Raw genomic sequence first — 26,351 nt, forward strand, 5'->3', positions numbered from 1 at the left:
TATTTCAATAATAAAACAATGAATTAATAGTCAAAATTATTTGTTTTAAAAAATTTATTAGGAAAATTGCATGCAATTTCTATCCACATAAATGCATGCGTTTGCCCACGTGTTAATTCTGGAAAAAATTTCACATGAATTAGTTTGTGTAGAAAAAGAAATTTGCATGACTTTGGTTTAGGTGAAGAAATAAATGCTTAGAATTTAGTAATTAATATAGAAAATAAATTCAGCTCGGCGTTGTTTCATTGAATTTTTGCATTATATATAAATAACTAAATATTAGCGGTAAAGCACACTGATAATAGCATTACGTATGAAATCGTCAGTGTGGCCATCTAGGTATAAGGAAAATTTGTAATATAAAGATTAAAAGAGAGCCCAAATTAAATAATATATAAGCAATTTAAAAAAAAAAATTCAATCATATATATTTATATGTATGGAAAGAGACAATAGATTATCTAAAAGATAATCGTTGTCCCCAAAAATTCAGAAAGAATGAACGATCTGGATGATTCGACTTTTAGGTTCTATACAAGTCCAGAGGATAGAAATGATTTGGTAAATTATAGATCCTCACTGTCAAATTTTAATCATGATGAATTTATGCTTCAGTCCACAGCAAGACAATCTGGCTATGTAGTAAATTCATACATACATGGGAGAGCAGCTTCAGAATATAGCTGTAGTAGTGGTAGCTTTCGTGATTTAAATTCAAGTGCAGAACAAACCACTTTTGAGAGATCGCTATCTCCAGTTAACCGTACCTTGGATACTACTACATCTGAAGTTTCTACGATTCCCTCTGCTAGATCTATTGTTGAACGTACTAGGAGGGGTAGATCCCCAAGTCTATCTTATACAGTAACTACTTTGCAGGCTCAAAGAGGCATTCAGCAAACAATTAAAGGGTTAGTAAACAATAACAATAATATAGGCTGGAATAATAATCAATTAATAAGTTCAAATGATAGAAATCCATTAAGCATTTTAACTATGAAAAGTATTGATTTAAATCCGCCATGTTTAAGTGAAGATAATTTTAAAAGGACCAGAGTAATTAATAATGCTGTACTCAATGGTCCTGGGGAAAATAAAAATTACACTAATAAAACTGCAAGATCTTCTCTTTGCACATTTTTTAACTTATGTAATTGTTTTGGTCCTAGGGTCAAAGATACCCATAACTTATAATATAATCGACCTGAATAGACTAAATACATTTATTATGACCATTGTTTTTTTTTAATTCATTTGCTCTATTAATTAATGTTTCCTATTTTTAATATTTATATTAAATTTAATGCATGCATGCAGTTGATATTTAGTGCGAGAAAAATTTAATTAGAATATACCTGTTTAAAACTCCTTACCTGTTAATCCTCTGTGTTTCAAAAAAAGAATTAAGGAATATCTTGTTTTGACCTAGTTCAGTTTATTACATAATTATCCGAATTATTCTAAAGTTCTGATAATGCCACTTTCTTTTTATATTAATATTCGTGATTATTTCTTATAGTAAAATGATTGGTATTTTTGAGTTGGCGCCAATTGTGTAAATTGTAACTGGCCAAAAGAAAATATAATAATGTCGGTAACAAGAAAGTAATAATGGAATACAAAAACAAAAAGTTTATAGTATTTCCAAATACAAATACAGATTTGGAGAGGAAATTAAAGATAGTTATTTTGCCTAATCCTTATGTTAACGTACTCTGCGAGTATTTATTTGATTCAAATCACAATGAAGTATATGAAATTCAGGAAATGGCAGAAAGGTCTAATGGGATCACACCATCTGCATTTTTTGGAAATGACTGTATTTCGAAGTTAGAATTTTGTGGGGCAATGAATATTGATACTTTCTTCTTTTTGCTGTCAGCTTTAGCCTTTGCTAGAAATAAGCAGTATATTAATAAAGAGCTTTCTCAAATAGTATCATATTATATCAGTAATCTTAAACTAGAACTAGAACAGAGTGATCTTGACTTATTTGACCAAGCTGAGGCAAATATTAGAGAGCTGTTTCAGGAATTTCTTTCAGACACAAAATTAATTGAAAAAATTAAAAAGGTTTGTGATATTTTACAAGGTAAGTCATACATAAATCAAAAGAAAAACCGTAATTATATTCAAATTATTTATTTTTGCCTATTTAGAAGGAAATGAACCACCTAATGGAAAAAATTACTCTACTAAACTCACCTTAAACGACGAAAAACTTCTAGATTATCTTTCTGGAAGAATAATTAAGGCTGCAAAAATCGCATCTGAAAGAGATCTTGTTTTTAAAGAATATTATAATGACTCTGAAATAATTTCTCCACAGGCCTCACTCTCACAAGTTCCCGCTCAAGAAATTGCATGTGATTTATTATTTGCATGCATACCTAAAGTCCTATCAAACGTTAGAGAGAGATTAAAGAGAAGATTTGGAGAGTTTAAAACAAAAAATGAGTTGGGAAACACTGAAAAAAATAGTATTACTTTGAGCAAACATCCAAAGAATCAATATATTGGAGTCAAAAAAGGTATTAAAAGAAACCCTCCAGTAATTACAAAACCAACATCATCAAAAAGGGCGCTACCTCATAAATCCTCAAAGCTTATGGTAAATAATGACATATCAAACGGAAATATACTTCATTTTTTGAAAAAGAAAAAAACAGAGTAGAGTTTTAAATTTGAACGGATGATTATTATTTACATTAAATCCAATTTTTATAATAAACTTATCATTTAATATAAATATTAATAATACATTAAAAACCGTCTCTAATTATCATTATCAAACATTTCTATTAGATTCGGCAAAGGCCTCTCAAGTTCTTTCTCTAAATAATTTATAATGTTTTCTCTAATTCCAACTACAGTGATAGGAGTTGCAATCTCACAAATACGACTGTAACATTTGGCAATGTCTGTTAAACCTTCATCCACTCCTTCTTCAGGATTAGTTACTAGATTAGTATTAGATACTGGAATGCTCTTAACATGTCTGTTTTTTAATCTGATATATCTTTCCCACTTATTTTTATCAAAAATTTGGGAATCATTTTCATTTTGTTTGTTATTATTTAACTCAGAATTTGTCTTAGCATCATACATGTTACTTTCATTCCTAAGATCTTCCTCCCATTTATATGGTGGGATGTATTTTTTTTTTGGTTTTTTTTGGATCTTTTCAGTGTTTTTATAGGAATTTGGCTCCTTCTTTTCTTTAAGTCTTTGTCTAAATTCCCTATCATATATTGGCCCTTGTTCACGTGTCTCCCATTCATATTTAATTCGGCCTTTCGACTTATTTTTAAATGATCTAGAGTTTTTAATGGAATCTTTCTCTTCCATTTCTTCACTCATTAGTTCAGAACTATCAAATTCATCCGTAATTGGAATCATATTTGAATATATTTTATTCTGTTCACAATTGAAAACTGTTTTCATTGAATTATTCCACTCTTCTCTAAAAATTCGATTTATTGCTTTTTCTCTTTCCCTTTGGATTCTTTCATTATCCATATTATTTTCATTCTCTTCCTTACCAAAAAAGACCATTTCTAACTTATTATGGCTCTCAATCTCTTTAATTTCCTCTTCTTTTTCTTTTTGTATTTTTAAATAATATTCTTTAGGTACTCCTCTTTTAATGAATTTCTCAATATTTGGCTGAAATGTACACTCTTGGAGTGATTTAAAGTATGACTCCACCTTTTCGTCCTTGTCATTATTATCTAATAATAAGTATTTCTTTATCATTTGCATGCATTCATCATTCTTTGTAATGGAGTTTACTCCTAACTCATTTCTATACTTTTCATAAAGTGTTTTACGCAGATGTGGCTGAAAAGTACATTCTGGGTCCAATTCTGATATACAAACTCCATTATTCCCTTTATTGTTATTCTTATCGTTAATTAGTTGCTTTTTCTTAAGATAGTTACTGATGGCCTTTTCCATTTGAGGTCCTACGTGGCTTTTAGTTAACTTTGAAGATAAATTTCTTTCCTTATTTTTTTTACTCAAATTATCATTCTTAGTCTCATTAAGATTCCCTGGGATTCCTCTTTTATCAAATTTTATTGGTATTGGGAACTTCTTGCCATTTGGCGACATTAAGTAAATTTTCATTGTTCCTAAAAACGAATCTTTTGTCACGAACAAGTGCATTCTCTCATCAAAATCCACCATTACTGGAGTACTATAATAACTTCTTTTAATTAGTTCTTTTGTTTTTTCAATGCTATCTGGAATCTCATCTACATCTAACTTATAAGAATGCTTCATTACATATGGAATAAAATATTGAATTGCCAATACTTGATGCCTTGTCATTTTTTTTTGAGTTTGTACAGATGTTGGCTGAAAACTCATTAAATCACACACATCAGACCCATTTGAAACTAAATCATACAATTCTAAAATCGAATTTTTTCTCAAATTTTCTGCTATTTGCCTGCTTCTCTCATTAATTTCAGGTTTAAAACTGGGGATGGGTTCTTGACCCATTTCAACATTTATATTATTACTTTCCATTTTGGAGAGTATTTAATTTTGGCTATTACCTTCTTTTCTTTTATTATTTACTTAAATCTTTCTATTATATACACAGCTAATTTGCATGAAAATTGGCGCCTTCTTTCAATTAATTAAAGAATTGAGCTCTTTAACAATAACAGTTCAAATCTCATTTTTTTTTATCAAATTTAAGCTAATTTTTAAAAGAAAAACAACAAAACAAACCTTTAACTCATTATTTTTGAATAGTCTTTTAATTCACCATTTTTTAAATCATTTTTCTTACTCTATTTTCACACCTTTTAGACATAACACATCATGCGCCCACTCATGTCTATATATGATTAATTAATTATTTTCGATACCATCACTATGACTTTTTGGGGCATTTTTGCCACGCTTCAGTTGAAATAATAGATTATTGCGTTTTTACTATATTCATTAAATTGGCTTTTATCTCAATGATTCCAGAAATCACAATTTGTACTTCCCATTTTAATCCCCAGAAGGCTTATAAAAATATCTCAACAGAAAATACTTCTTATTCTTTTTTTTTAAATACCATTATTCTTAGAAATAACTTTTTATAAGAATTTTATTAGTTTCAGTTTTTATTATTTCCTTTATTACTTTTTTTGTATAAATGAATTCCCAACAGATGCATGCACATGCAGTTGCATGCAATTTCCCCACATTTTACTTTTATTTGAAGGCAATGGGTTTTGGATGGTGAATTTCTGGTCTAATAGATAATAGTGGCCAAGTAACTGTTAAAGGTGAACAATTTTTAGAAACTGGTTAAACTACACTATGCCTTTCCAATCTTTCATTCTTTTTCTATTTATCCACCTATATATTAATATTAAAAAATAAAGTGTGATAATGCAGCTTTTTTATTTCTTCGCTTCTCCAGTCCGTTTTTAGCTAGTAGTTCAAAAAAAACCAAGTCGGTTTTTATACTTCATATTTTTCAACAATATGAAAAAGCTAAGTTGCCTCAGGCTGGCAAAAAACTAAAAAACCCAAAATGATGTGGGAATAAGATAAATAAAAGAACCATGCTTTCCAACATGGCCATTTTGACCGAATACATCATCATTTAAAAGCTAAATCCAAATCGGAATTTTTGGTAGAGAAAAAGAGAATCAACGTGTAAACAAAAGGTTATTATGCAAAACAATACAATACACTATGTGGTAATAGCTAATTTATCTTGGTGGGGAAGGTTGTATTATAACAATAATATAGTATAAATTAAAAACCATAATATTTAATACCATTATTCTAATGGGCGGGATACTTTAATTAATTTACATGGTGGATATTTTCTTAAAATAGTGTAAATTATTCAAGAATACAAATAATAAAACGACTTTTTTTCTTTTAATTATATAAAACTGGAAAGTCAATTTAATAATAAAAGAAGATGGCTTTTTCAATTATTCCCTTTCCAAAAGTTATAACTTTTGTGCTCCAGTATCTCTATCCATTACTAGGGACTGTAAATGTAGTGCTTGGCTTTAATAAAGAAGATATCCCGGTTTCTGAGCTAACCAATTTGCTATTTTATTGGATAATATGCGGTGTTATTTTTATGATTGAAAGCATTGCTCAAATATTTACTAAGATACCATTCTATTATGATTTAAAAATTATGGTACTATTATGGCTCATCCTTCCAATGTTTTCTGGGTCTGGGTATATCTATTATATGTATGTCCACAAATTAGTAAACGATAGTTTTGAAAGCCACCTATCTAAAGTTTCCCATAAATTACAAACCTTGAAGTCAAATCTTTTCGAATTTTTGAAGAGTCCTAAATTCAGAAAATCTTTAACTTACAAAAATAGAAAGTTCTCCAGAAGATAATATTTTTTTAAAAAACTACTGGCTTCTATTAATTACAGATGAGGAGACCCACATAAGCTCAAGCTTTAAAGAAGGATCATTTAGATTAAGTACAAATTCCAAAGACGAGTTTTTAAAATCTTTCATTATTTGAACTATGAACTCTCCTTGGGCAAATTCTTGAATTGACTCAAAATTTAGTCCGGGATGTCCTTCAGTCCCAAAAAGAGCTGATCCGAATTTCAGAAAAATCTCGGTTGCTGAGTCCTCCATAAGTTTTATAATCTTCTCGTCTACTTGTCTATCACTAAGTGTTTTTGAGCCAGCCTTAAATATATAAATTAAAGCCAAGATACATATCTCTATGTTATTTATACTTAATACATTTGAAGAGTGTTTTTCATCGTCCATCTTGGATTCCTTAGAACATTCTGGTCCTAAACTTTCAGGGATTGGTTCCCGGACCTTCATTCCATCTAGGATCTCAAGAATGAGCTCAAATAAATCGACAAATATCTGGTATCTGTTATTGTTTAAAGAAATATCCAGACATTTTGGGGATTTGATACAAGTTAGGATGCATGCCAAGCTTACAGAGGCCAAACCAGGATTCAGTACTCCTTCTTCTATAGCAATTAATAACAAATTCTTAAGCTTTTGAAAGCTAAATCCTAGGCAAATGCTGGAGTCTCCGCTCAGGAGTCCTCCCCAGACGGTTAAAATAAGAGACAAAAGTCTGATTCCTGTCTTTAGACTAGGATGATCAACTAAGTTAGAGTTCATTTCTGAAGAGTTATCATTACTTGATATAAACTTAGTCAATGTCTTAAACAAGTCACAATTTAGTATCCCGTTTGAAATCTGGCTAACTTGTTCTGAAAAATGATGCTCGCCATTGCTCATAATTTCATTATTAGAGTCATCAACTGTTTCTGGAGTGCCATTTTCTTCACTACGATACCACCCCATAAGGGATGTCTTATAATTAGCAAAAAGACGTTTAGTATGGCTTGGACTTTTACTTCCCTGATCTATAATGGAGATGAGTAACAAGTCAAACAAGCTGTCTTTGGTCCAAGTAAACTGGTCTTGAGGTTGAATACTGTTAAGCCGTCTTTTCTTTGAGCTTTTGAAAGTTTCTTTAGAAGAGTTTCCACCGTGATCCTCCTTATTATGATCCAAATCTTCGTCTTTGGACTCTTCTTTGTGATATTGCCGTTCCTCATAGCGTCTAGATACCTGGAGATCTTCATCTAGATCATCTTTGCTTTCATCCTGATCATTTACTTTCCCGAGCTTAGACTTAAGAAACAATGTAATCTTATTGTTTTTTTCTGTGATCTCGTCCTTAGTTGTAAATTTAAAGACTAATATCTCTTTTAGGTGGTTAAACTCTTTTAGTCTGAAAAAAAGAGCAGGTAAGGTAGCTTTGGGTGAGTCTTTGCCTATAAATGGGATCTTATTTATTCTGAGATTCAAACTTTCGTTTGGAATGGAGAGAAGTGTTTGAGGGAGCATTAGCCTAGACATTCCTGTCAATATCGAGTCCAAAAACCCATTTAAAAAAAGGTCATGAATTTCAGTACGAAACAAAAAGTTTGTTTTGTTACTGTTCCAGAAAGAATCTCTAAAAGAGGAGTTCTGAAAAATTTCACTACTAGAGAGAACGCACATCATGTGTTTCCTAAGCCTGAAAAGCATCCCTATAGAGAGAGTCTTGATGTGAGGGAATACTAAGTGGTTGACAATTTCTCCGATCATAGGATTGTTGGAATCCTCAGTTGTACAGTTCTGCTTTTGAGATGAATTTCCTGGCTCAATCTCAGAATCTATCATTTCCTGAGATCTAGTGGAATTCTCGTTGATTATGTCTTTGCAAGGTTGCATATTAAGGATGAATATTGGGGTCCAAATATTGACAAAAAACGAGCTCTGAAGTCTGACTATGTTAAGTACAAGGCTGTTAACAAAGCTGAGATGAGATACATAATAAGGATTCAACAAATAGTTCCAAATTGTGATAGATAAGCATAAATCATAAGAGGGAGAAGTTACAGGCAATTTTAATAATTGTCTTGCCGTTTCATAAGGCGATTGTACAAAGATCTCGTTGATGCTATCCATAGTTCTCAAAAGTATAAACTCTCCAATTTCCATTGTATTAATTGAGGGAAATCTGACCAGTTGTTTGGGCAAATACTCGTTAATTTCCCCAAGTTCTAGATTGCTTAAAGCTTCAACAAAATTAAAATCCTTGGGAGGAGACAAGATTTCAGCTAAGTAGTCAGAAATAGACAATGATCTGTAAAATCTTAATATAGTCATAATTCTCGGGCATTGTTGGTTTCTCCAGAGAATGAAACTGCTCCAGTATTTAGCGAAGGGATTTTCAACTGGATGTATGTCCAGTAAATCTTTCCCTATAAGATTTAACAATACCTTTTGTGTCTCATCACAATAGTCCACAAGATAAGTATCATAGAATAATGCAATATCTTTGAGCATCTCATGGTAAAGAACTTGATTCTGGTTCTCTGATTCTTGGTTTCTTAATTCTTCTCTAATTAAAGGTAGAGCATAAGCAATCAATGTAAATAGTATGAACGAGTTATGATCAGAAGCAAGGTACTTAAAAGATGAATTAGATCCTGACTTCTTTAAAGATAAGGATGTATTTAGAATAGACCTATATATAGAGACAAGCTGGTTCAGGTCAATTACATAGAAATTAGCCATTTCCGTGAAGAAATTTAAAATTAATTGGCAAGAGTAATATTTAGACTTTCTCAGATCAGAGATAAACCTCTTAATTGAAAGCTCAACGATCCTAATAGTTAAGTTCGAATGGCTTGATAAAGGAGAGTTATTAGTTAAAGATGTTGAGAAAAGAGCCGTGACTCCTGCAAAGATGCCTGTTTTAAAAGGTTGTGTTGCAATAAACTCTACAAGAACCCAGGAAATTGTATCGTATACTGAGTCTGTCTCAGCCTGAGCCAAATCTTGAAATAAGTTAAGTAACTCTTTGACAATTTGGATCATTCTCTCCCCAACACCCTCATAAGACTCCGTATTTTTTATTAATATATTCTTGATCTTGTCTTCAAGAGAATTGCCCATAGAATTCCCTTTATGGGACTGCCTCCCTGAAGAGTGGTCCAACCCATTCATCTCCTTTGGTTCGTGTCTGTTTTGCGCCCTAAATATCTTTGTGAACACGATTTTATTTGAACTTACAATTCAAGATGCCATTAAAAACATTTGGCGCCATTCCCAAATAGGCAATTAATAATAATCATATATTTAATAACTTCAGCGGGAAACTATTACCAGATTAAGAGCATGTAGAAAGAATGAATTGAAGAAAATTTGGGAAAATGTGTAGTTTCGCCGAATTTAAAAAAAATGAGAGGTTTAGAAAGTTAGTATTATAACAAATAATCTATACCAAAAATGTAAGTTCTATAAGTATGTTATTTAGATACAAAATAAAGTTTTAGTCTTGAAATACTCTCTTTGTGATTATAAAGTTTCGAGAATATAACATTAGAAACTCTACAAAGTAAAATTTAATTTAGAGAACAATTAATTTATTTATTTTAAACCTTTCCTGATTTTCAAAGACCTCCTCTCTCAATAATTTAAGATTTTTTAATGAATAGTAGTTAATAATATTGTGTAACTACTTTTCCCGCCCTTGCATTTAAATAGAGGAATAATGAATGTAAATGTAAACATTGAAAACCGGGCAAATATAGTAATTAATGAGGATTCAATGAATAAACTATCTAAAGAGGAACGTGAGAAGAGAGAAAGAGTAAATAAGGAAATTACAAAACTCGCTCAGCAGGAGAAGTGGCTAGAGTCTTTCAGACCAAAGAGAGAAGAAAAAAACAGAGTAAAGGTTCAGATTAAGAAGCAGGCTGTTAAAATTGTCAAAGAAAAGACTTTGAAAAAGAGAAAGAAATTGAACCCGAAACTCATTGAAGAGCTCAATAATGAAATTCAAAGAACAATAACTTTATATAAAAATATGGCAGGTTGAAGTGGCACCTAGGATTATAATTGAATTAGACGTAAATCATTTATTATAACTTTAAGATTAAATTATATATTGAATCTATCACTAATGCCTATCTAGATATTTTCTCTTTTTGTATTCCTTATGGTAATCCTGAAATAAAGAATTTGTTGATTCATTTCTTTTAGTCATTTCGTCAAACTTTTTATTCTTGTCAGAATCTACTTCCCTATCTTTCCATTTAGATCTCTTTAGAGTTATGGGCCTACTTCCAACGTACTTCCTATTCATCTCCTTCATTGCATGTAACATGTCGTTTGGGTTTGTGAATGAAATAAATCCATAACCTCTAGTTTTCCCAGTATGTTTATTTCGAATAACTTTACACTTCTCAAAAGAAGGATACTTTTTGAACGCGTTTGCTAACACCTCTTCAGTGACATCATTCCCCAAATCTCCACAAAATAATCTGAAATCATTCTCTGGCCACTCATCCAAAGTATTGTCCACCCAAACCTGGCCTGCCGCTTTTCTAAAACGTTTTTTTGGTTGACTTAAAAATGACGACAGATCCCCTTTTTCTGTATTCATCTCTTAACATGTCTAAATAACCTCTACAATTCCATTATCTTCCCATGTAATAACTCCCACTTTCCAGTAGTCGCTCTCCTTTTGGCTTTTCTTTACTCCTAAAACTTTAATATCTTCTTTTTTTAAAAATATTCTTCCGAATTATTATCACGTAATTATGTGGACTTTTGGCGGGAACTTCTTAACATGTAAATTGAATTTGGAAATAAACGTGAGGATTAATAGATAAAGGTATTTAAAGAATTGAAACAAAATCTATTAAAAAAATGCAACAGGAAAATTACTGGGACTTTTGTAAGGACAATGGGTAAGTTGTTGAAGTTTTAACTTTTATTCCTTGAGTTTCGGTTTAATGTTCATTTTTAGAGGCAAATTTGTTGTTGAAAGTGGAAATGGGCATTTGCTTTCTGCAGTATCTACTGTACATAATTACGAGAGTCCCCAAACTGCAATAGTTTGCCATGGACTATTTTCCAGTAAAGAAAATCGTCTTTGTCAGACTATTGCAAAACACCTTACTATTAATGTTGTACGTTTTGATTTTCATGGTAATGGGGAATCTCAGGGGGCAGATTCCTGGTGTTTTGGAGATTATCATGGAGAAGTTAACAATGATCTAAGGAAGGTTGTGGAATTTCTTAGAAATAAAGGACTTGAAATAAAGGCTATTATTGGACACTCTAGAGGAGGAGTTGAAACTTTAATGTATTCTTGGATGTATGATGATGTCGATATTATTATAAGTATTTCAGCAAGATTTGATTTGGCTAATTCTATTATAACAAAATTTATCACAGATGAACAATATGACCAACTGAAAAACAAAGAACTGGAATTTGTTGAAATTATTCCAAGAGATAATATTCCAAGAAAAATTACTTTTGAATGCGTAAACAAAAGAAATTTAGTAGATTATAATATGCTAAAAGCTGTAAAAAACACAAAATATTTCTTATTAATACATGGGACGAAAGATGACATTGTCCCAGTACAGGTAGGTTTTACTTGAAGGTTGAACTAATAAAAATATTAAAATAACAATAAATTGATTAAATCAATATTTTTAGGATTCAAGTGAAATTGCAAAATTCATTCCTCCACAGATCCCTCATGAAATTGTGTTAATTGAAGATGGCTCTCACTCACTCACAGAGAATAGTGAGATAAGATCCTTAGTAAATCATCATATTAATCGAGTTATTGATTCCCTATTGAATAAAAAGATGTAGAAAATAGCTAAAGACATTAAATAACATTTTAAACTGAATTATTATTGCAATATAAATCATTTTTAAGAGGCAATTTTAAGTCTGAGATATATGGCGTATAATACGTATATCTAAAAATATGTCTATCACCCACAAAGTAAAAAGTGACAAACTAAAATTTTCTATTCATGATAAAAATAATTATAAAATAGATGAGTAATGGGAAACTATTAGGTAATTAGTGAGATTTTAAACACTTGAAATCTAATTATATTTCTAATATGTATTGATTTTCAAATGAATTTAAAATTGGTGTTAGTATAACAATAATTGTTATTCGGTAATTTGGAGAAATGACTAATGATGATATGAAATACATTTGTATCAGATTAATTTCAGGTTTAAAATTTGTAGAGTTTGATGACATCGAAACAGGAAAACCATGCCTAAAGACTTCTCAGGGATTCAGAGGATGCAAACTTTTTTTATCAAACATTGAAGTAGTAAATGAGATTCTTGAAATTGAGGCCTCAGAGAGAATTTATAGAGACTCATTTACAAACAACTATAAAGCACTATTTCCATACCCTAAGAAGAGATTTTACCGTGTGGATGTTTTAGAAGCTTCTATAGAAGGCTATACATCAATTTGGGTAAATGGTGAAAGATTTGAATTTAATGCAAATGTAATTCAAGCTGGGAAAGAGCTTCATGAAAGTTGGATTTGTCTGGTCACACTTATTTTCCAGATTAAAGATTTAATAGAAGAAAGGATTAAAAAGAATAAAGATGTTAATATATTCGATTTTGAAAATGAATTATGGAAAGCAAATATCATTAATGTTTTGAAAAGATTTGATCAATCGTGGGTAGAATTCGAGAAGGAATATATCACAGAACTAATTTCAATTGAAAACGTTGCCAGAAGATTCATTTTAAATTTAAATAAACACATGATTGATAATGAAATTTTGACATGTGTTGGCGCCAAATCAAATGGAAATAATAGTGATGTTATTTTTGTGAATGAAATGCAAAAGAAGGAAAAATCTGAGAATAATGGTAATGAAGATGATCAGCTAACAAGTGGGATTCAATGTAATGGTTTGGATCCAATTTTCTTCGAGCTAATTAAAAATTTGTATCGAGTTTTAAATCTGAATAATAAACAATGTACTACAGAAAACATTAATTTGTCAACATGGGAGCAAATCATGCAAATTAACAAACTGGCAGCATCATCCCCACACTCCAGCTTTTCGGTGGTTGGCGCCTTAAGTATGCAATGCATGTCCGAAATGACCATATTTTTGGAGCAGGTAGTAGATGCATGCAAAATTCCAGAAAAGATAGACCCGCATATCTGTAATAATTCAAGTTTGCAACAACAGATTTTGAGGGTGGAAGAGACATGGGGTATAGCAAGGAAACAGTTTAGTAAATTGGTGTCAATGGAGAAAGAGGACGTTGACAGATTATCTCTTGTACAGCTTGTAAAATTGCTTCAAAAAGTATTTTCCATTCAATTTCAGATTAGGAGGAGAATTAAAGGATTGGAAATTGGAGAGGTGATGATGGAATTAGGTTCAATAAAGAATTTTGAGGAAATATATCTCTGGGAAAATATATTTGTTGAGAAATTAGAGGAGTTTGATGTCGCTGCATTGCTAGCTCTTCCAAAAATATGCTGTATTTTGTATTTGGTGAATCCAGGAGTTTGTTCAGACATGATAAGTCAGTTTCTAAATAATGAGAAAGCAATGGAGTTGCATTGGGTTCAACAAGATGAGATAGAATGCATTGAAGATAAGTTAATAAAAAATCAAATTTTTAGAGGTATTCAATTGAGTAACAAGGCTTTATCCAATAATCAGGATGTTAGAGGAGAGAATTGTTCGGTTGAAAACTCTTTTTTGAATATGGTGACTTTATGGAATTCATTCACAGAGGCTGTTTTGGGCCACGGCAACAGAGGTTTTGGAACTGATTTTTTGGCTTTAGAAGTTGGTGGAAAAGTTTTTAATAAAGAAGAAATACTTTTTGTATATATATTTTCATTGTTGACAGGGGTTTGTTTATGTGGAGAGAGTCAGATAAATAACTGTAAAATTTGCAATAAAGAGACCATAACAATTCAAAAAAATGAGTTTATTAAGGAAACAGAGAAATTATTGAATTCATTGTTAATTTCTATAGAAGAGGTTAGCATACTATTACAGAGAGTTTCTGTTTCTGAATGGAATGAATTCATTCAGACCGCAGTAATTTGCATTACAAAGTCACCAATAATATTAGAAGAAAGCATAAATTTTGAGACCAGCCAAAAAGAAAACGAAATCGAACAAAATTCTCCTATTCATTTTGAAGATAATAATACTCTAACTACTAATTCGGCCTTTGGAAAAAAGAGTAAGCAAGGAGGTTCTTTTGCTATAAACAACACAAAAATTCAGAACTTCTTGAGTAATATTGGTTCAATTATATATAAAAATGTTAAGAGCTATGGTAAATTTACCGCTAGTAGTAGCACAGTAACTCAAGAAACTTCTGAAAACGCCACAGTAATTATGTATAGTAGTTCAAACTCCAATTTTCAGAATGAAACAGATATATAATGGAAATTGAGTTTTTTTAACCTTAATTTTTGTAAAATTTTAGTTTAACTTGAATAATTTTTTATATTGTATTTATTATATTTTATTAGTATTAATTCAACACAAATATATTACGTGTAAATTGTGGTAAAAACTCAAATTAAATAAATCTTCATAACAAATTAAGGATAAAAAAAGAAAAATAAATGTTTATTTTAAATCAAAGCTTAGGTTGAATAATAGGAAAAAAATCGGTATGAAGTCTTTAAATAAAAAAGAGAAGTTGTTAAGGTGAAGCAGAAGCCTGAGCTACTAGCCTTTATTTTGTTATATTTGCATAAAGAAACGCCCATTATTAGTCCGGGATTTCCCGCTCATTGCTTTGACTGCATGCAATTTTGTATAATACAAAAAATTACATGCAATGCATGCAAATAATACATTAATTATATTATTATTATTAGAAATGGGGTACACCTGGGAATTATTAAAGTGAACTAGTAAACAAATCGGAAAAAACAAAAGAAACTTAAAAAAATTAATTTTTTTTTGAAAGAAAACAAAAAGGGATTTTAATGAGAGGTTAGAGGAAAAGTAAATAAGGCTCTCCATATAAGAGAAGGAGTAAATTAAGAACAATTAAGTTTAAAGTGGCGCAGATAAATAGGGGTCTGTGTGTAAGTGTGGGGATAAGGAATCCGATGTCAAAGGCGTCAGAATTAGAGAAAGTGGAGCAACAAGAGGAAAATATATCAGAACTCATTAACGGTAGGGGGGTTGTGAAAGGAGCAAGAAAAGATGTATTGGGATATGCACAGAAGAGCTGGGAAGATCAATCATTGCAAACACCTCAGTCTGCAATGTTTAAGGTGGGTAGGGAAAGTGAGTCGGATGTAATGGATACATATTGTGAGAGTGGTCCCGAAACCCCTGAAGAATGTTTAGGAAATTCTGAAAGAGGGCTCTCCCCAATCAGTTCATCTGAAAATGAAGGATTAGATCAGAACGTTAAAGAGTTTAATGAATGGAAATTACGGGAAGAAGAAATAGTCATAAGGTTGGAAAAGTTGTTGAAGAATATACAGCTTTTTAGTAGAGCCATCACAGTTTATATAATATACCACATCACAGTTTTGAACCTGTACCCATCCATATATACAGTGAATAAGGAAATGAATACTGACGAAATTTTCGAATATTATTATGCCCAACATATCATTCCAAAAAGCCTTCCAACTAGTATAATGGATTCATGCTTTCTAGGTTGTATAATCTTTATACTAGCATACATGGCTTCAAGAGCTCTGAAGGTCAATTTGAAGGACATTAGAAGAAATATGGCCAAGAAATCTCAGAGTAAGAAAATCAGGAAGAGTCACAGGAAAAAAATGATGGTATCTGGAGTAGCCGGAAGAGTATTTGGTATTTCTTGTTTGTTAATTATTTTGGTTGCACTGACACAATACGTTGCTCATGAAAGTTTAAACACTAAAGGATTGTTAGTTCCCGATATCTGGTTTTCTCTTGCTAAGGACAAATACAAATATGACGATTATAAAGGATTTACAAGCTTATTGGCACATATAATATTATACTGGACTGGATTATCTGTCGACTTCTTTGGCTTTATTACTGCATTGAGGATGGTTTTTACCTATGTTCATTTATTGGATGGAATCATTCTTAGTATTTACTTATGTATGGTTGTAGGGATTGGCTTACCTCTAATGCAAGAAGGCCTTTTGGGGCCAAAGAATTCATGTAATGCAAACGATCACCACTGGTATAAATTCGACACTCATGAGATAACTTTCTTTAGGGATGAATCAGGAAAAATCCGAACAGGGGATTTTAGAGGTCCAACAAGCACTAACTACCCACCATTGTTTTACAGTGAGTACATTACAATGGATGATGGTGTTAAAATTGCCGTAGATATCTATTTGCCCAGAATTAGATTTGGGTATAAAACTCTACCAACCGTGGTAGATATTACAAGGTATAATAGAAGAATGGATGTTCATTGGCCATTCACCTTATTCTCTCTTTGGGGTGAACCAAAATCTGTTTCTATGAATATTTGGTCTTGGCAGATTACACAAACGTTCATTCCAAATTTTTATGCTGTTGTTGTTGTTGATACCAGAGGAACGGGTGCTAGCACAGGGCACAGAATTGTGGACTTTTCAGAGAACGAAGTTGATGACTTTAGGCAGATAATTGGTTGGATAAAGAACCAACCTTGGAGTAATGGCAAGGTAGGAGTGGGAGGAATCAGTTATGATGGGATGGCAGCGATAAAAACTGCTGCATCAACTACAAACGATACATTAGAGAACAATTCAGAAGGATTTAGAAGTGATAACAATTTGGTGGACGCAGTTTTTGCTCTTTCATCTCCAATGAATGTAATTAAAGAACTTATTGAACCGGGAGGCCTGATCTGTAAGCCTCTAGTAGAGGATTATTATAGCATAACTTATTCATTTGAACAATATGGATCCCCGCTACTTCACTTCCTGAAAACAGCCACATATTATCCTTTTAAATTAGTTGTGGCCTTTTTGTTAGTAATTGGAAATGTTTCTCCTGTCCAGGGGTATTCAAGTATTAAGAAGCAGGCATTGGAAATGCACCAGAAGAATTGGGATATGTCAAAGACAATCAAAAAGTATAAATATTTGGATGAACAAGTAGAACTGGATGATGGAACTTTGATATTTGCTGAGAAGCTTGGAAATACAGAAGATATCGCAACAATTCTTGGAAATAAAGGAGTCAATGTCTATTTAACATCAGGATACTGTGATTCTGCTAATTCCAGAGGAATGATTCAATTCTATGATGCTTTAGTAGAGTCAGCCTCTAAGGCGTACGAGCAATATCTATTAGAGGCTGGAAACATGGCATCTAAGGAAAAACCTATATATAAGTTGGTACTTGGACCCTGGACCCACTCTGGTAGGGCAAGCTGTTCTCCATTTGGAGAAACTACTTCTTGTTTCGAGCCAGCCTTATATTATGACTTGGTAAGATTTATGGACTGTGCTTTAAAAGGAATATGCTGGGAAAATCAGGACAAAAACATTCATTTCTTCCAAGTTGGAGAAGAAAAATGGTATACTACGGATAAATTCCCTCCACCAGATACTGAATATCTTCAATTTTCCTTAGAGAAACATGGAGAAAATGACAAAAATTTGGTCCAGGAATTTTCATCAATTCTAGGCACTAGATTTGTTCCTCTTGTATTCCAAACTAAAAAGAAAGAAACGAGAACGCACTTAAACACAAACCAACATAGTAATGGATCTTCGAGCTACATTCAACTCAAAGTTGGGGATAACTATTTCTCTGAATATAGATCCAGATGGATGATTGCAATGCACCCTTTCAGAGTGACAGTGTCTTATAATGAAAAAGGAAAACAGTTATGGCATGCTGGTGAAAGACTCCATCAAAAGAGAAAGAGCAGGCAGCATATAAGATTTGCAACTTCTGCATTTAAGTCCGATATTCGACTTGTAGGAAGTGTTTGGCTGCATTTCTCAATTCAGCTTCTTGATGGCTATGATGCTCCTATCTATGTATATTTGGAGGACATTTCCCCAGAAAATAAAATTATGTATATAACAGAAGGATTAGCACAAGTTGGGCATAGACATGTTAATATGACAAAAAGTGCTCTTGAAAACATTCCACATGGATCAGCAAGAAAGGTTATTAGGCCTCTAACAAAAAGCTATTACCAACCTTTAAGGAGGATTGGGGATGAGTCTCAAATGCAAATCACTCTAGAACCCATTACCTGGACTTTTTTTAAAGGACATAAACTGGCAATTTCTATTACAGGGGCAGATACAAAGAATTTTAAACTACATCATATTTCACAAAACATAAAAATAGCTAAAACTATTAACATTAAACTTGACAGCTCATTCATGGTAAAGCTTCCAGTTAACAAAGAAGACTACAATACTTGGATTGAGTTAAATCCTGAATTTTAACGAGGGCAAAGAATTCATTTACCTTTATCCTCTTTATTTTTCCCAAATTGGGAAGGCACTCAGTAAAGCATAATTAATTATAATATGGCTAAAATGTAGGAATGCTAATGTGGTAAGAATTCTATAAAAAAAAAAAGTATGGACATGTAAATACACGTATATATATATATATATATATATATATCTCAAGGCCTATCTGAAGAAAGTCAGGATGAAAAAAAAATTGTATCAACAAGACATAACTAGAATCGCCTGCAAAGCCATTCTTTCCCACTACGTATATTTTAATTGAAGTCTTAATTCCATATTTAAAACTATTTTTTAATCTTTATTGACCATTAGATTGTTTTCATATTAAAAGTGTGGGAAGCCCGCCTGATCATGTTGTATATAATATAATATTAGTAATAAAATCAAATAAATAATATAACTGAATAATTGTAACAAAAACTAAAGAGCTTTTTCCTAGTAAAGATCCAGACAGATCTTGGAGGATTAAAGCATTGAAAGTCTATCAAAGGGTCTTTAATTGGATTTGTTAGACTCTAAACTGTGCGATAGAGAACAAATTGGCTAAAATAGCCACGAGACTAGAATATTGCAATTTCCTACGATTCTTGTATTCGAATAGTCTTTGGTATTAATCATGCACGTTTCAAGAAAGAAGTGGATTCCTGAAATGGGAGAATGCCACCCCTCAAGATCAACTGGATATATGAGCTTTTGGACATCTTTTCTTTTGTCTATATCAGTAATTGCTATTTGGGTGATTTCCGAGCTCTTTTTAAGGGGTTTCTTCGGTCAGAATTTGGCAATATCCCCAATGATGAGAGCAACCTGGGGATTGGTAGCAGCAATTGGCATTGTGATGGTTATGTCTGTGCATTTTCTCCCAAATGGAACTTTTAAATGGCCCTGTTATGCTTTCTGGAAAATTATGATGGGTATGAATATACTATATCTTGTGCTTCTGACATTTTTAATGTTTCAGGACACTGAATATATCAGAAGCGCTTTAATTTATATCGACCCAAAGCTAAAAGAAGGGGTTCCTGAAATAAATTATGCAGGGAATTCTTGCTCAATCATTGGCGAATCAGATGGTTTGTTGACAAATATTCTCCCAAAGATTGACCTATTCGTAATCGCTCACTTTCTTGGCTGGATGGCCAAGACTTTAATTCTGAGAAATGATTTCCTCGTCTGGTTTAACTCTATATTCTTTGAATGGCTTGAAATTACTCTTAGGCATATTTTACCAAACTTTTATGAATGTTGGTGGGACCATATATTATTGGATATTTTTGGGTGTAACATGATAGGCATATTCTGTGGGAATTATATAATTAGAAGATTTGGCTTGGCTCGTTTTAATTGGCATACATGCCATAACGGACTTGAGAACAAAGAACATAACGAGAAATCAGTATCATCTTCAAGTGCTAAGAGACACAAAAAAGCTTCAAAAGAAGCAATTTCTAGTTTTGAAGATAAAGCCCAAGAAGTCACATCGGTTTCAGGCTTATTCAAAGTAAAGAATTTTATTCCTTTATCATTTAAATGGCCAGAAACTTTATCGACCTTACGCGGTTTTTTATCTTTTCTGGTTTTGACAGCAATTGTTCAACTGATTGACTTGAATTACTTCTTCTTCAAGGCCGAGTTCTATATGCCAGTTTCCCACTGGATTTTTGGTGTGAGAACAGTTGTTTTGGCTATATGTGGCGCTTCAGCAGTTGGAGAACTATATGAAACAATCGCAAGAGATTGCTCAATTCACTTCGGTAAAATTAGTTTTCAGTCCTGGCTCATTGTGGTTGTAATTTTTACGGAATCACTGCTTTGCTGGAGATTTAGTGGGAATCTTCGCGTCGAATCTTTTTTGCCCTCAAACTTTATTATATACATTTGGATTTTTATCTTCTTCATACTTGTTGTTTTGTATTTATTTCTAACTTTAAAAAGTTTCCATGAAAATTTGGGTTCAAACAGGAAAAAGAATGAATAATTCCGAAAACTGTCTATTTCGACAGTTTAATCGCATATTTTCTTTTCTTCAATGGAGGCCACAATATCTCAAAAATCTTTATTTCTACCGGAATTTATACCTTTATAGATGATTTCCTAAACTAATATGTTTATTAGGTAATTTATATTAACTATATCAATTACTTTGAAAATTACGATTTTTTCTTTTGATCAGCTTTCCCTACTGTTAAATATTTTTCTTGCATGTGGCTAAACACCGGTACTGAAATTATTAATTCAAATAGATTGCCCGCCTAGTGCATGCAGCCACTAAAACGTAAGTTTTATTAATATGCACACAAAAAGAATAGCTTTATGTTTTAAAAATATTGATTAATTGATAACAAAAATAATACATAAACCAATTGTTTTGGCCATTTGGTAAATATACGAGATATACAGTCAATTAATTTGTATATAAAAGAAATAATTCACATAGCCTTCTTAATAATAAATAATGAGAGCAAAGTATCAAAATTACTATTTTTAAATTATATTGAAGGAATTTGCATTTTCCGAAGGAATATACTTTTCAATAAAGTTGAGTGTGGGGAACACAAATTTGGCGCGCATTTTAATAAATTATTTTCAAAAAGCAAAAGAATAACAACAAAGAAGTAAGGTGATGTTGGATAAAGGACTTCTTCAATCAATATTTGGTTCGGATTCAGCCTCAGCACCTTCAGGCTACCAGTTGAATGAGGTAACAAATTTGAGTTATATGCAAGAAGGTATTTGTAGTTATTTGGAGGACTATTTAATTAAGAAATTGAAAAGAAATGATCCTAAAGTAAAGTTTAAGTCATTAAGGTTGATAAAGCATCTCTGTGAGAATGGAAATCCAACTTTTAAAATACTGGCACAACGCCATGCAAATCAAATAAGATTATGCCAAAGTTATAAGGGTCCATTTGATCCTGTATATGGGGATACTCTATCAGAATTAGTTAGGGAAGAGGCAGTTCAATGTTTAAAATCCATATTTAGTAGTAATAACAGAATTGATGGAAGTATTAAAGTTGGTAATCAAACTAAGGGACTTGGACAAAGAGCTAATGAGCTTTCCAATAGTAGTTATAAAGATAGAATCCATGGATTTGGAAACCCAAACTTTATTGATAAAATAGAGCAAGATAGTGACTCAATGGACATTTCTCAGATTGGAAGTTCTATTGTATACAATGCAAAAATAGGTCACTATAATCAAGTTGTTGACGATCTTTCTGAGTTGGTACTGAAAGTACTGCCTAATAAGTTAATTAATGGCATTTCAAACTATTATGGAGGAAACTATAAAGATACAATCAGACCTGTGAATAATAATTATCAGAATAAACCTGCATTTCGTCGGGATTTTAGAGATGGTTTCTTTAATGATGAAATCTCAAGAGGAGTAACCAACTCTCAAAGCTATCAAACTTCAACCTGTAAACAAGGAAACTTTACTGAATCCAAAATAGAAGAACATAAAACTCATTCAAAACCTACAGTAATAGTGGAAAGTCAAAACGTTTCAAATAGTAATACATTAGAGATCCATTTTGTTGAGAATTACTGCTCAACAAAAGGACTAATTCTGAATCCCTCCAATGAGCTTCTTCAAAATAGCATTAAAGAAATCCAAAAATTAGATATCCCCATTGTTATTAAGATGCTACATAACAAACTAATTGATCTAAGTAATACTGGTTCCAATTGTTTAAAGAAGGATAATGAAACTCAGAACAGTGGCATTGATTACCAAACTGATAATCATTATACTGATATTAATGAACAACACAACTCTCCTTGTACTTCAAATCATTTATTAAACTTAAAATCAGAGGGTAACTTCAAAATAATTTATAAAATTCTGTGTCTCATCCTTTCTATGCTTGAAACAAACCAAAACACCAAAAAACACGTTATTGAATATGTTAATGACGACTTTACACACCTTCTTAATCAAATTTCAGCCACTAACATTCATTGTAGGAGGAAAGTCAAACAAATTATTGAAACCCTTGGTGCCGATGCATGTATGCACGCCCCACACTGCCCGCCAGAAGTTGAGTTAACAAACAATTTAATAGATTTTAGTACAGAAAATAAAGTCTTTAAGTCCGATGAAGATTTCAATTCAATGATTGATTTGACAGATTCATTATTAACGTTATCACATCAGACCCAGGAGAATTCTGACAAAAAAAACAATCTATTTAAGAACTTATCGATCAAGAATCACTCAAATAAAAGTGGAGTGATCATAAATTCGAAGAGGCAACAAAAGGACGAACAAACTAAAGATTTTGGGTCAAAAAAAAATGTGGAAAAGTCTCTAATAGACTTGGGGATATTATAGTTAGTTTCATATTGTTAGTTGTTCTAGTGCTTTTTTTCTTTTTTTTACATATTCTTTTCTATGTTTTACTGTTATTTTTAGGTTTATCTTTCACATGCGGTTTAATATAACCTATAAAGTTCCAAGTAAATTTGAACGGGAATTTGGCGCTTAGTTGTGCGGAATTATTTGTATTATTTTTGGATCATAAGTTAAAACTGCGAAAAAAAGAAAAACTAAATCTCTGACATTTGACTGCAATTATCTCTTAGTATTAATTCTTCGTACATTACTTATGCTCCTATCATTTTTTAATTACAAGGAAGCACTCCGATAAACCACTATATATTTGTTAATAATTGAGGGGAAGCTAGGAAGGGATAAATAAAACAGAAAAAGACTGAAGAAATAAATGGTAGAAAATCAGCTAACCTGCAACTCAGCAGGGAAAATGAAAGAAATTATAAAGTTACAGGAACAACTTAGGGATGAAATTTTGGAGTGTGTACAGAACCGAAAAAGCAAAATGGCTCAACTACAGAGTGAAACTGAGGAGCTTGGAAACCAAATGATACAGGAAGTAACTATGAAGGTTTTGCATCGAATTGAACTAATAATGAACACTTTGGAAAGTATATTGTGTAGATGTGAGAAGGTTGAAGCTAAATTTATTAGTTACAAGAGAAATACAAATTCAAAAAATCAACAACTTTCAGAGCTTACAGACAAGTTCGAATCTATCAAACATGAACTCAAAAGTTATTTTATTATAATAAAAAGAATCACAGGGATTTTCTCAGAAACTAATCATTTCAATAATCAGATGATTAAAACAATCAACGATAAAATTTCCAGATTATCGTGCAATAATTCGCACATCCAAACCCGAGAACAAATTCAGAAATTCCACGAAAATTTTGAAAATAACTCAAAACTTAATGTTTTTAACCCTAATAATCAATTCAGCAATTTTGTTCTACAAGAGTTCAAAAGTATTCAAAATGCTATCAATTCCACATCAAAACTCAGACAAGAAGCTGATGACAGCATAGCCAATGCAATGAAAGAATTTACAGATACTCTCCAAAATGGACTCAAAATCGCAGTTAGTCACTCCAAATACTAATTTCGCTCCTAATTATATTTTTATTAACTATTTTGGCGGTGAATACATGCAAAATAATTGTAAAATTCTGTTGCATGCATTTACTGTCAACATTTTTTTTCTTCCAAAAAACTCTGGCCCAAACTATTATAATTTTGGCGGGTACTTCTCTATTTTATTTAGTACATTAGAAATGTTGGCGGGATATGTTTAATTGTTTATTTAAATTACAAGGAATTATGGGGGGGGTGGGAACAAGAAATTGAAGAGATCTTACCCCCACCTTTATACAGTTTCCTCGCTTCCTTGGACAAAATTTACCTCGGTTTTCCGTTTTTTCTTCTTTTTAGGAAGTATATTTATTATACCCATTGGATAATCAAATAATTAGAAATGACAAATATCTTATCCACGAACAAGAAGTTTGCCCTAGCAGCTGATTACTGTGCAAATAATGTGTCATCATTTAGTAATGAGGAACTTTTGGAGTTATATGGGTGCTATAAGCAAGCAACTGTAGGTGATGCACCAGAGAAATCTGGCTCATTATTTTCAGTATTCAGCATGAAAGATCAGGCAAAATCTAAATCCTGGGCTTCGAGAAAAGGAATGAGTTCAGAAGACGCAGCTAATAAGTATATAGAACTTATAAACAAGAAAGATCCCAAATGGGAAGAAAATATTGGTAAGAATTCTTGTATTTCACTTTTCAGTTCAACTTCTCAACCTTTGATGGAATCCAACTCGGATGAAAAGCTAGAAGTGGAATTGAAAAATGTATTGGATCAGGCTTTGCTTGATCCAAACTTTTCTGAAAAGAATTGCTCACTTTCTGTTTTTGATGCATTTTGTTCGCAGGTAAATAAGAATGAAACGGAGTTTCTGAAGAAAGTTCTTGAAAGATATCCATTTCTCTCTAATTCCCGAAACTCACAAGGATTTTATGCTCTCCACTTAGCATGTGACAAGGGGTATGCTGAAATTGCTTTGCTTCTTCTAGAATATGGAGCAAATTTGAATGCTAAGGATGGCTTTGGCGACTCACCTCTCCATGTTGCTGTGATTTCTGAGCAGGAGAGCTGTATAAGAATTCTTATTGAGCATGGAGCTGATTTAACATTAACAAATGATGACGGTCTGACTCCCATTCAAGTCTCAGAAAACGCTCAAATCAAAAAGATCCTTGAAGGTAATTAAATTCCTAGCCTTGAGTGAAGTCAGGGAAGGAAAAAATCGGTATAATTAGAACTTTGAAAATTTAGCTTATGTTGCATAGAAAAGAGGAAGTTGAGAGGGGAGGTAAGGGAGGAAAGCAGAGAGGGAACTGGATGTTCTTGTCGTTTGAAAACTGCCCCTTTCTTTATTCCATTAACTCCTTTATATTTTTAACTCTACTCAATTCAATTCTCTATTTAATTATGGCGTCGTTTGTTATTTTAGCTTCTAAATCTTTAATTCTAATCCCATTTTTATTTAGTTAGATCATCTTTAGTTTCCACCGGAACCCTTATCTTTTATTAACGGCTGCATAACACTATGCAACACCCACCGCACCTACATCCTCCCGTTTGGCTTCTTTGGATCGGGCTTTGCGTGCAGGTACAAGAATTAGAATAATCACATTTATCTATAGCTTCTGGCTTCTGAGCTTGTATTGAGGCTGGCCCTGCCCTTTGCCCACATATATAGCAATCAGTGCATGCAATTCTATTTTGTAATGCTGGTGTTCTGTTTACTCTTGGAATACAAATTCTACATATATACCTCTGAACAGTGGGCCTTCTGTTTGTACATGTGAATTGCTGAGAGCATCCTCTTTTTATATCAAAACAACTGCAGGAGCATCTTTTGTTGTATGTTGGATAACTGTCAAGGCAAAAGAAATTATTATTACACATTTTTATTAATCTATTTTTTTAATATTTGATTATTAACAATAATCTCCACTTTTTCAACACTCTCAACTTGAAAAGAAAGTGTTAATAAGGACAGAGATGTGATAATCGACTAATTTTGAGTTTTGTGAAAAATTCAAAATATAATGATATCTTATTCCGGATGTCTGGACCATTCCCCATTTTAATCTTTCTATCCCTTACCCCGTACTTGTTCT

The 26,351-nt window shown here is 32.1% G+C and overlaps 15 protein-coding genes across 15 annotated transcripts; 11 read left to right on the forward strand and 4 right to left on the reverse strand.

The window, feature by feature from the left end:
• Positions 1–501: 501 nt before the first annotated feature.
• On the forward strand, positions 502–1,197 carry cubi_00098 (uncharacterized protein; the record flags this gene model as incomplete). The annotated part of the gene is made up of 1 exon (XM_029017112.1): positions 502–1,197. The coding sequence occupies one exon, from the start codon at positions 502–504 to the stop codon at positions 1,195–1,197; it is 696 nt and encodes a 231-aa protein (XP_028875691.1).
• Positions 1,198–1,614: 417 nt separating this feature from the next.
• On the forward strand, positions 1,615–2,677 carry cubi_00099 (uncharacterized protein; the record flags this gene model as incomplete). The annotated part of the gene is made up of 2 exons (XM_029017113.1): positions 1,615–2,095; positions 2,163–2,677. The coding sequence occupies 2 exons, from the start codon at positions 1,615–1,617 to the stop codon at positions 2,675–2,677; spliced, it is 996 nt and encodes a 331-aa protein (XP_028875692.1).
• A 101-nt stretch (positions 2,678–2,778) lies between these two features.
• On the reverse strand, positions 2,779–4,536 carry cubi_00100 (uncharacterized protein; the record flags this gene model as incomplete). Its single annotated transcript, XM_029017114.1, has 1 exon — positions 2,779–4,536. One exon carries the CDS (start codon positions 4,534–4,536, stop codon positions 2,779–2,781), a length of 1,758 nt encoding a protein of 585 aa, XP_028875693.1.
• Positions 4,537–5,944: 1,408 nt separating this feature from the next.
• On the forward strand, positions 5,945–6,388 carry cubi_00101 (uncharacterized protein; the record flags this gene model as incomplete). Its single annotated transcript, XM_029017115.1, has 1 exon — positions 5,945–6,388. One exon carries the CDS (start codon positions 5,945–5,947, stop codon positions 6,386–6,388), a length of 444 nt encoding a protein of 147 aa, XP_028875694.1.
• Positions 6,389–6,403: 15 nt separating this feature from the next.
• On the reverse strand, positions 6,404–9,535 carry cubi_00102 (uncharacterized protein; the record flags this gene model as incomplete). The annotated part of the gene is made up of 1 exon (XM_029017116.1): positions 6,404–9,535. The coding sequence occupies one exon, from the start codon at positions 9,533–9,535 to the stop codon at positions 6,404–6,406; it is 3,132 nt and encodes a 1,043-aa protein (XP_028875695.1).
• A 547-nt stretch (positions 9,536–10,082) lies between these two features.
• Positions 10,083–10,409, forward strand: cubi_00103 (uncharacterized protein; the record flags this gene model as incomplete). The annotated part of the gene is made up of 1 exon (XM_029017117.1): positions 10,083–10,409. One exon carries the CDS (start codon positions 10,083–10,085, stop codon positions 10,407–10,409), a length of 327 nt encoding a protein of 108 aa, XP_028875696.1.
• An 81-nt stretch (positions 10,410–10,490) lies between these two features.
• cubi_00104 (RRM domain-containing protein) lies at positions 10,491–10,976 on the reverse strand (the record flags this gene model as incomplete). The annotated part of the gene is made up of 1 exon (XM_029017118.1): positions 10,491–10,976. One exon carries the CDS (start codon positions 10,974–10,976, stop codon positions 10,491–10,493), a length of 486 nt encoding a protein of 161 aa, XP_028875697.1.
• Positions 10,977–11,242: 266 nt separating this feature from the next.
• cubi_00105 (alpha beta hydrolase) lies at positions 11,243–12,205 on the forward strand (the record flags this gene model as incomplete). Its single annotated transcript, XM_029017119.1, has 3 exons — positions 11,243–11,283; positions 11,343–11,970; positions 12,044–12,205. 3 exons carry the CDS (start codon positions 11,243–11,245, stop codon positions 12,203–12,205), a joined length of 831 nt encoding a protein of 276 aa, XP_028875698.1.
• Positions 12,206–12,537: 332 nt separating this feature from the next.
• cubi_00106 (uncharacterized protein) lies at positions 12,538–14,799 on the forward strand (the record flags this gene model as incomplete). Its single annotated transcript, XM_029017120.1, has 1 exon — positions 12,538–14,799. One exon carries the CDS (start codon positions 12,538–12,540, stop codon positions 14,797–14,799), a length of 2,262 nt encoding a protein of 753 aa, XP_028875699.1.
• A 680-nt stretch (positions 14,800–15,479) lies between these two features.
• On the forward strand, positions 15,480–18,785 carry cubi_00107 (alpha beta hydrolase; the record flags this gene model as incomplete). The annotated part of the gene is made up of 1 exon (XM_029017121.1): positions 15,480–18,785. The coding sequence occupies one exon, from the start codon at positions 15,480–15,482 to the stop codon at positions 18,783–18,785; it is 3,306 nt and encodes a 1,101-aa protein (XP_028875700.1).
• Positions 18,786–19,431: 646 nt separating this feature from the next.
• On the forward strand, positions 19,432–20,793 carry cubi_00108 (uncharacterized protein; the record flags this gene model as incomplete). Its single annotated transcript, XM_029017122.1, has 1 exon — positions 19,432–20,793. The coding sequence occupies one exon, from the start codon at positions 19,432–19,434 to the stop codon at positions 20,791–20,793; it is 1,362 nt and encodes a 453-aa protein (XP_028875701.1).
• Positions 20,794–21,438: 645 nt separating this feature from the next.
• On the forward strand, positions 21,439–23,154 carry cubi_00109 (epsin like ENTH domain-containing protein; the record flags this gene model as incomplete). The annotated part of the gene is made up of 1 exon (XM_029017123.1): positions 21,439–23,154. The coding sequence occupies one exon, from the start codon at positions 21,439–21,441 to the stop codon at positions 23,152–23,154; it is 1,716 nt and encodes a 571-aa protein (XP_028875702.1).
• Positions 23,155–23,545: 391 nt separating this feature from the next.
• cubi_00110 (uncharacterized protein) lies at positions 23,546–24,259 on the forward strand (the record flags this gene model as incomplete). Its single annotated transcript, XM_029017124.1, has 1 exon — positions 23,546–24,259. The coding sequence occupies one exon, from the start codon at positions 23,546–23,548 to the stop codon at positions 24,257–24,259; it is 714 nt and encodes a 237-aa protein (XP_028875703.1).
• A 372-nt stretch (positions 24,260–24,631) lies between these two features.
• cubi_00111 (uncharacterized protein) lies at positions 24,632–25,435 on the forward strand (the record flags this gene model as incomplete). The annotated part of the gene is made up of 1 exon (XM_029017125.1): positions 24,632–25,435. The coding sequence occupies one exon, from the start codon at positions 24,632–24,634 to the stop codon at positions 25,433–25,435; it is 804 nt and encodes a 267-aa protein (XP_028875704.1).
• Positions 25,436–25,755: 320 nt separating this feature from the next.
• On the reverse strand, positions 25,756–26,136 carry cubi_00112 (uncharacterized protein; the record flags this gene model as incomplete). Its single annotated transcript, XM_029017126.1, has 1 exon — positions 25,756–26,136. One exon carries the CDS (start codon positions 26,134–26,136, stop codon positions 25,756–25,758), a length of 381 nt encoding a protein of 126 aa, XP_028875705.1.
• Between the last annotated feature and the right edge of the window lie 215 nt (positions 26,137–26,351).

This window comes from Cryptosporidium ubiquitum (assembly GCF_001865345.1).
Source record: "Cryptosporidium ubiquitum isolate 39726 chromosome Unknown contig_11, whole genome shotgun sequence".
Taxonomy (NCBI): Eukaryota; Apicomplexa; class Conoidasida; order Eucoccidiorida; family Cryptosporidiidae; genus Cryptosporidium; species Cryptosporidium ubiquitum.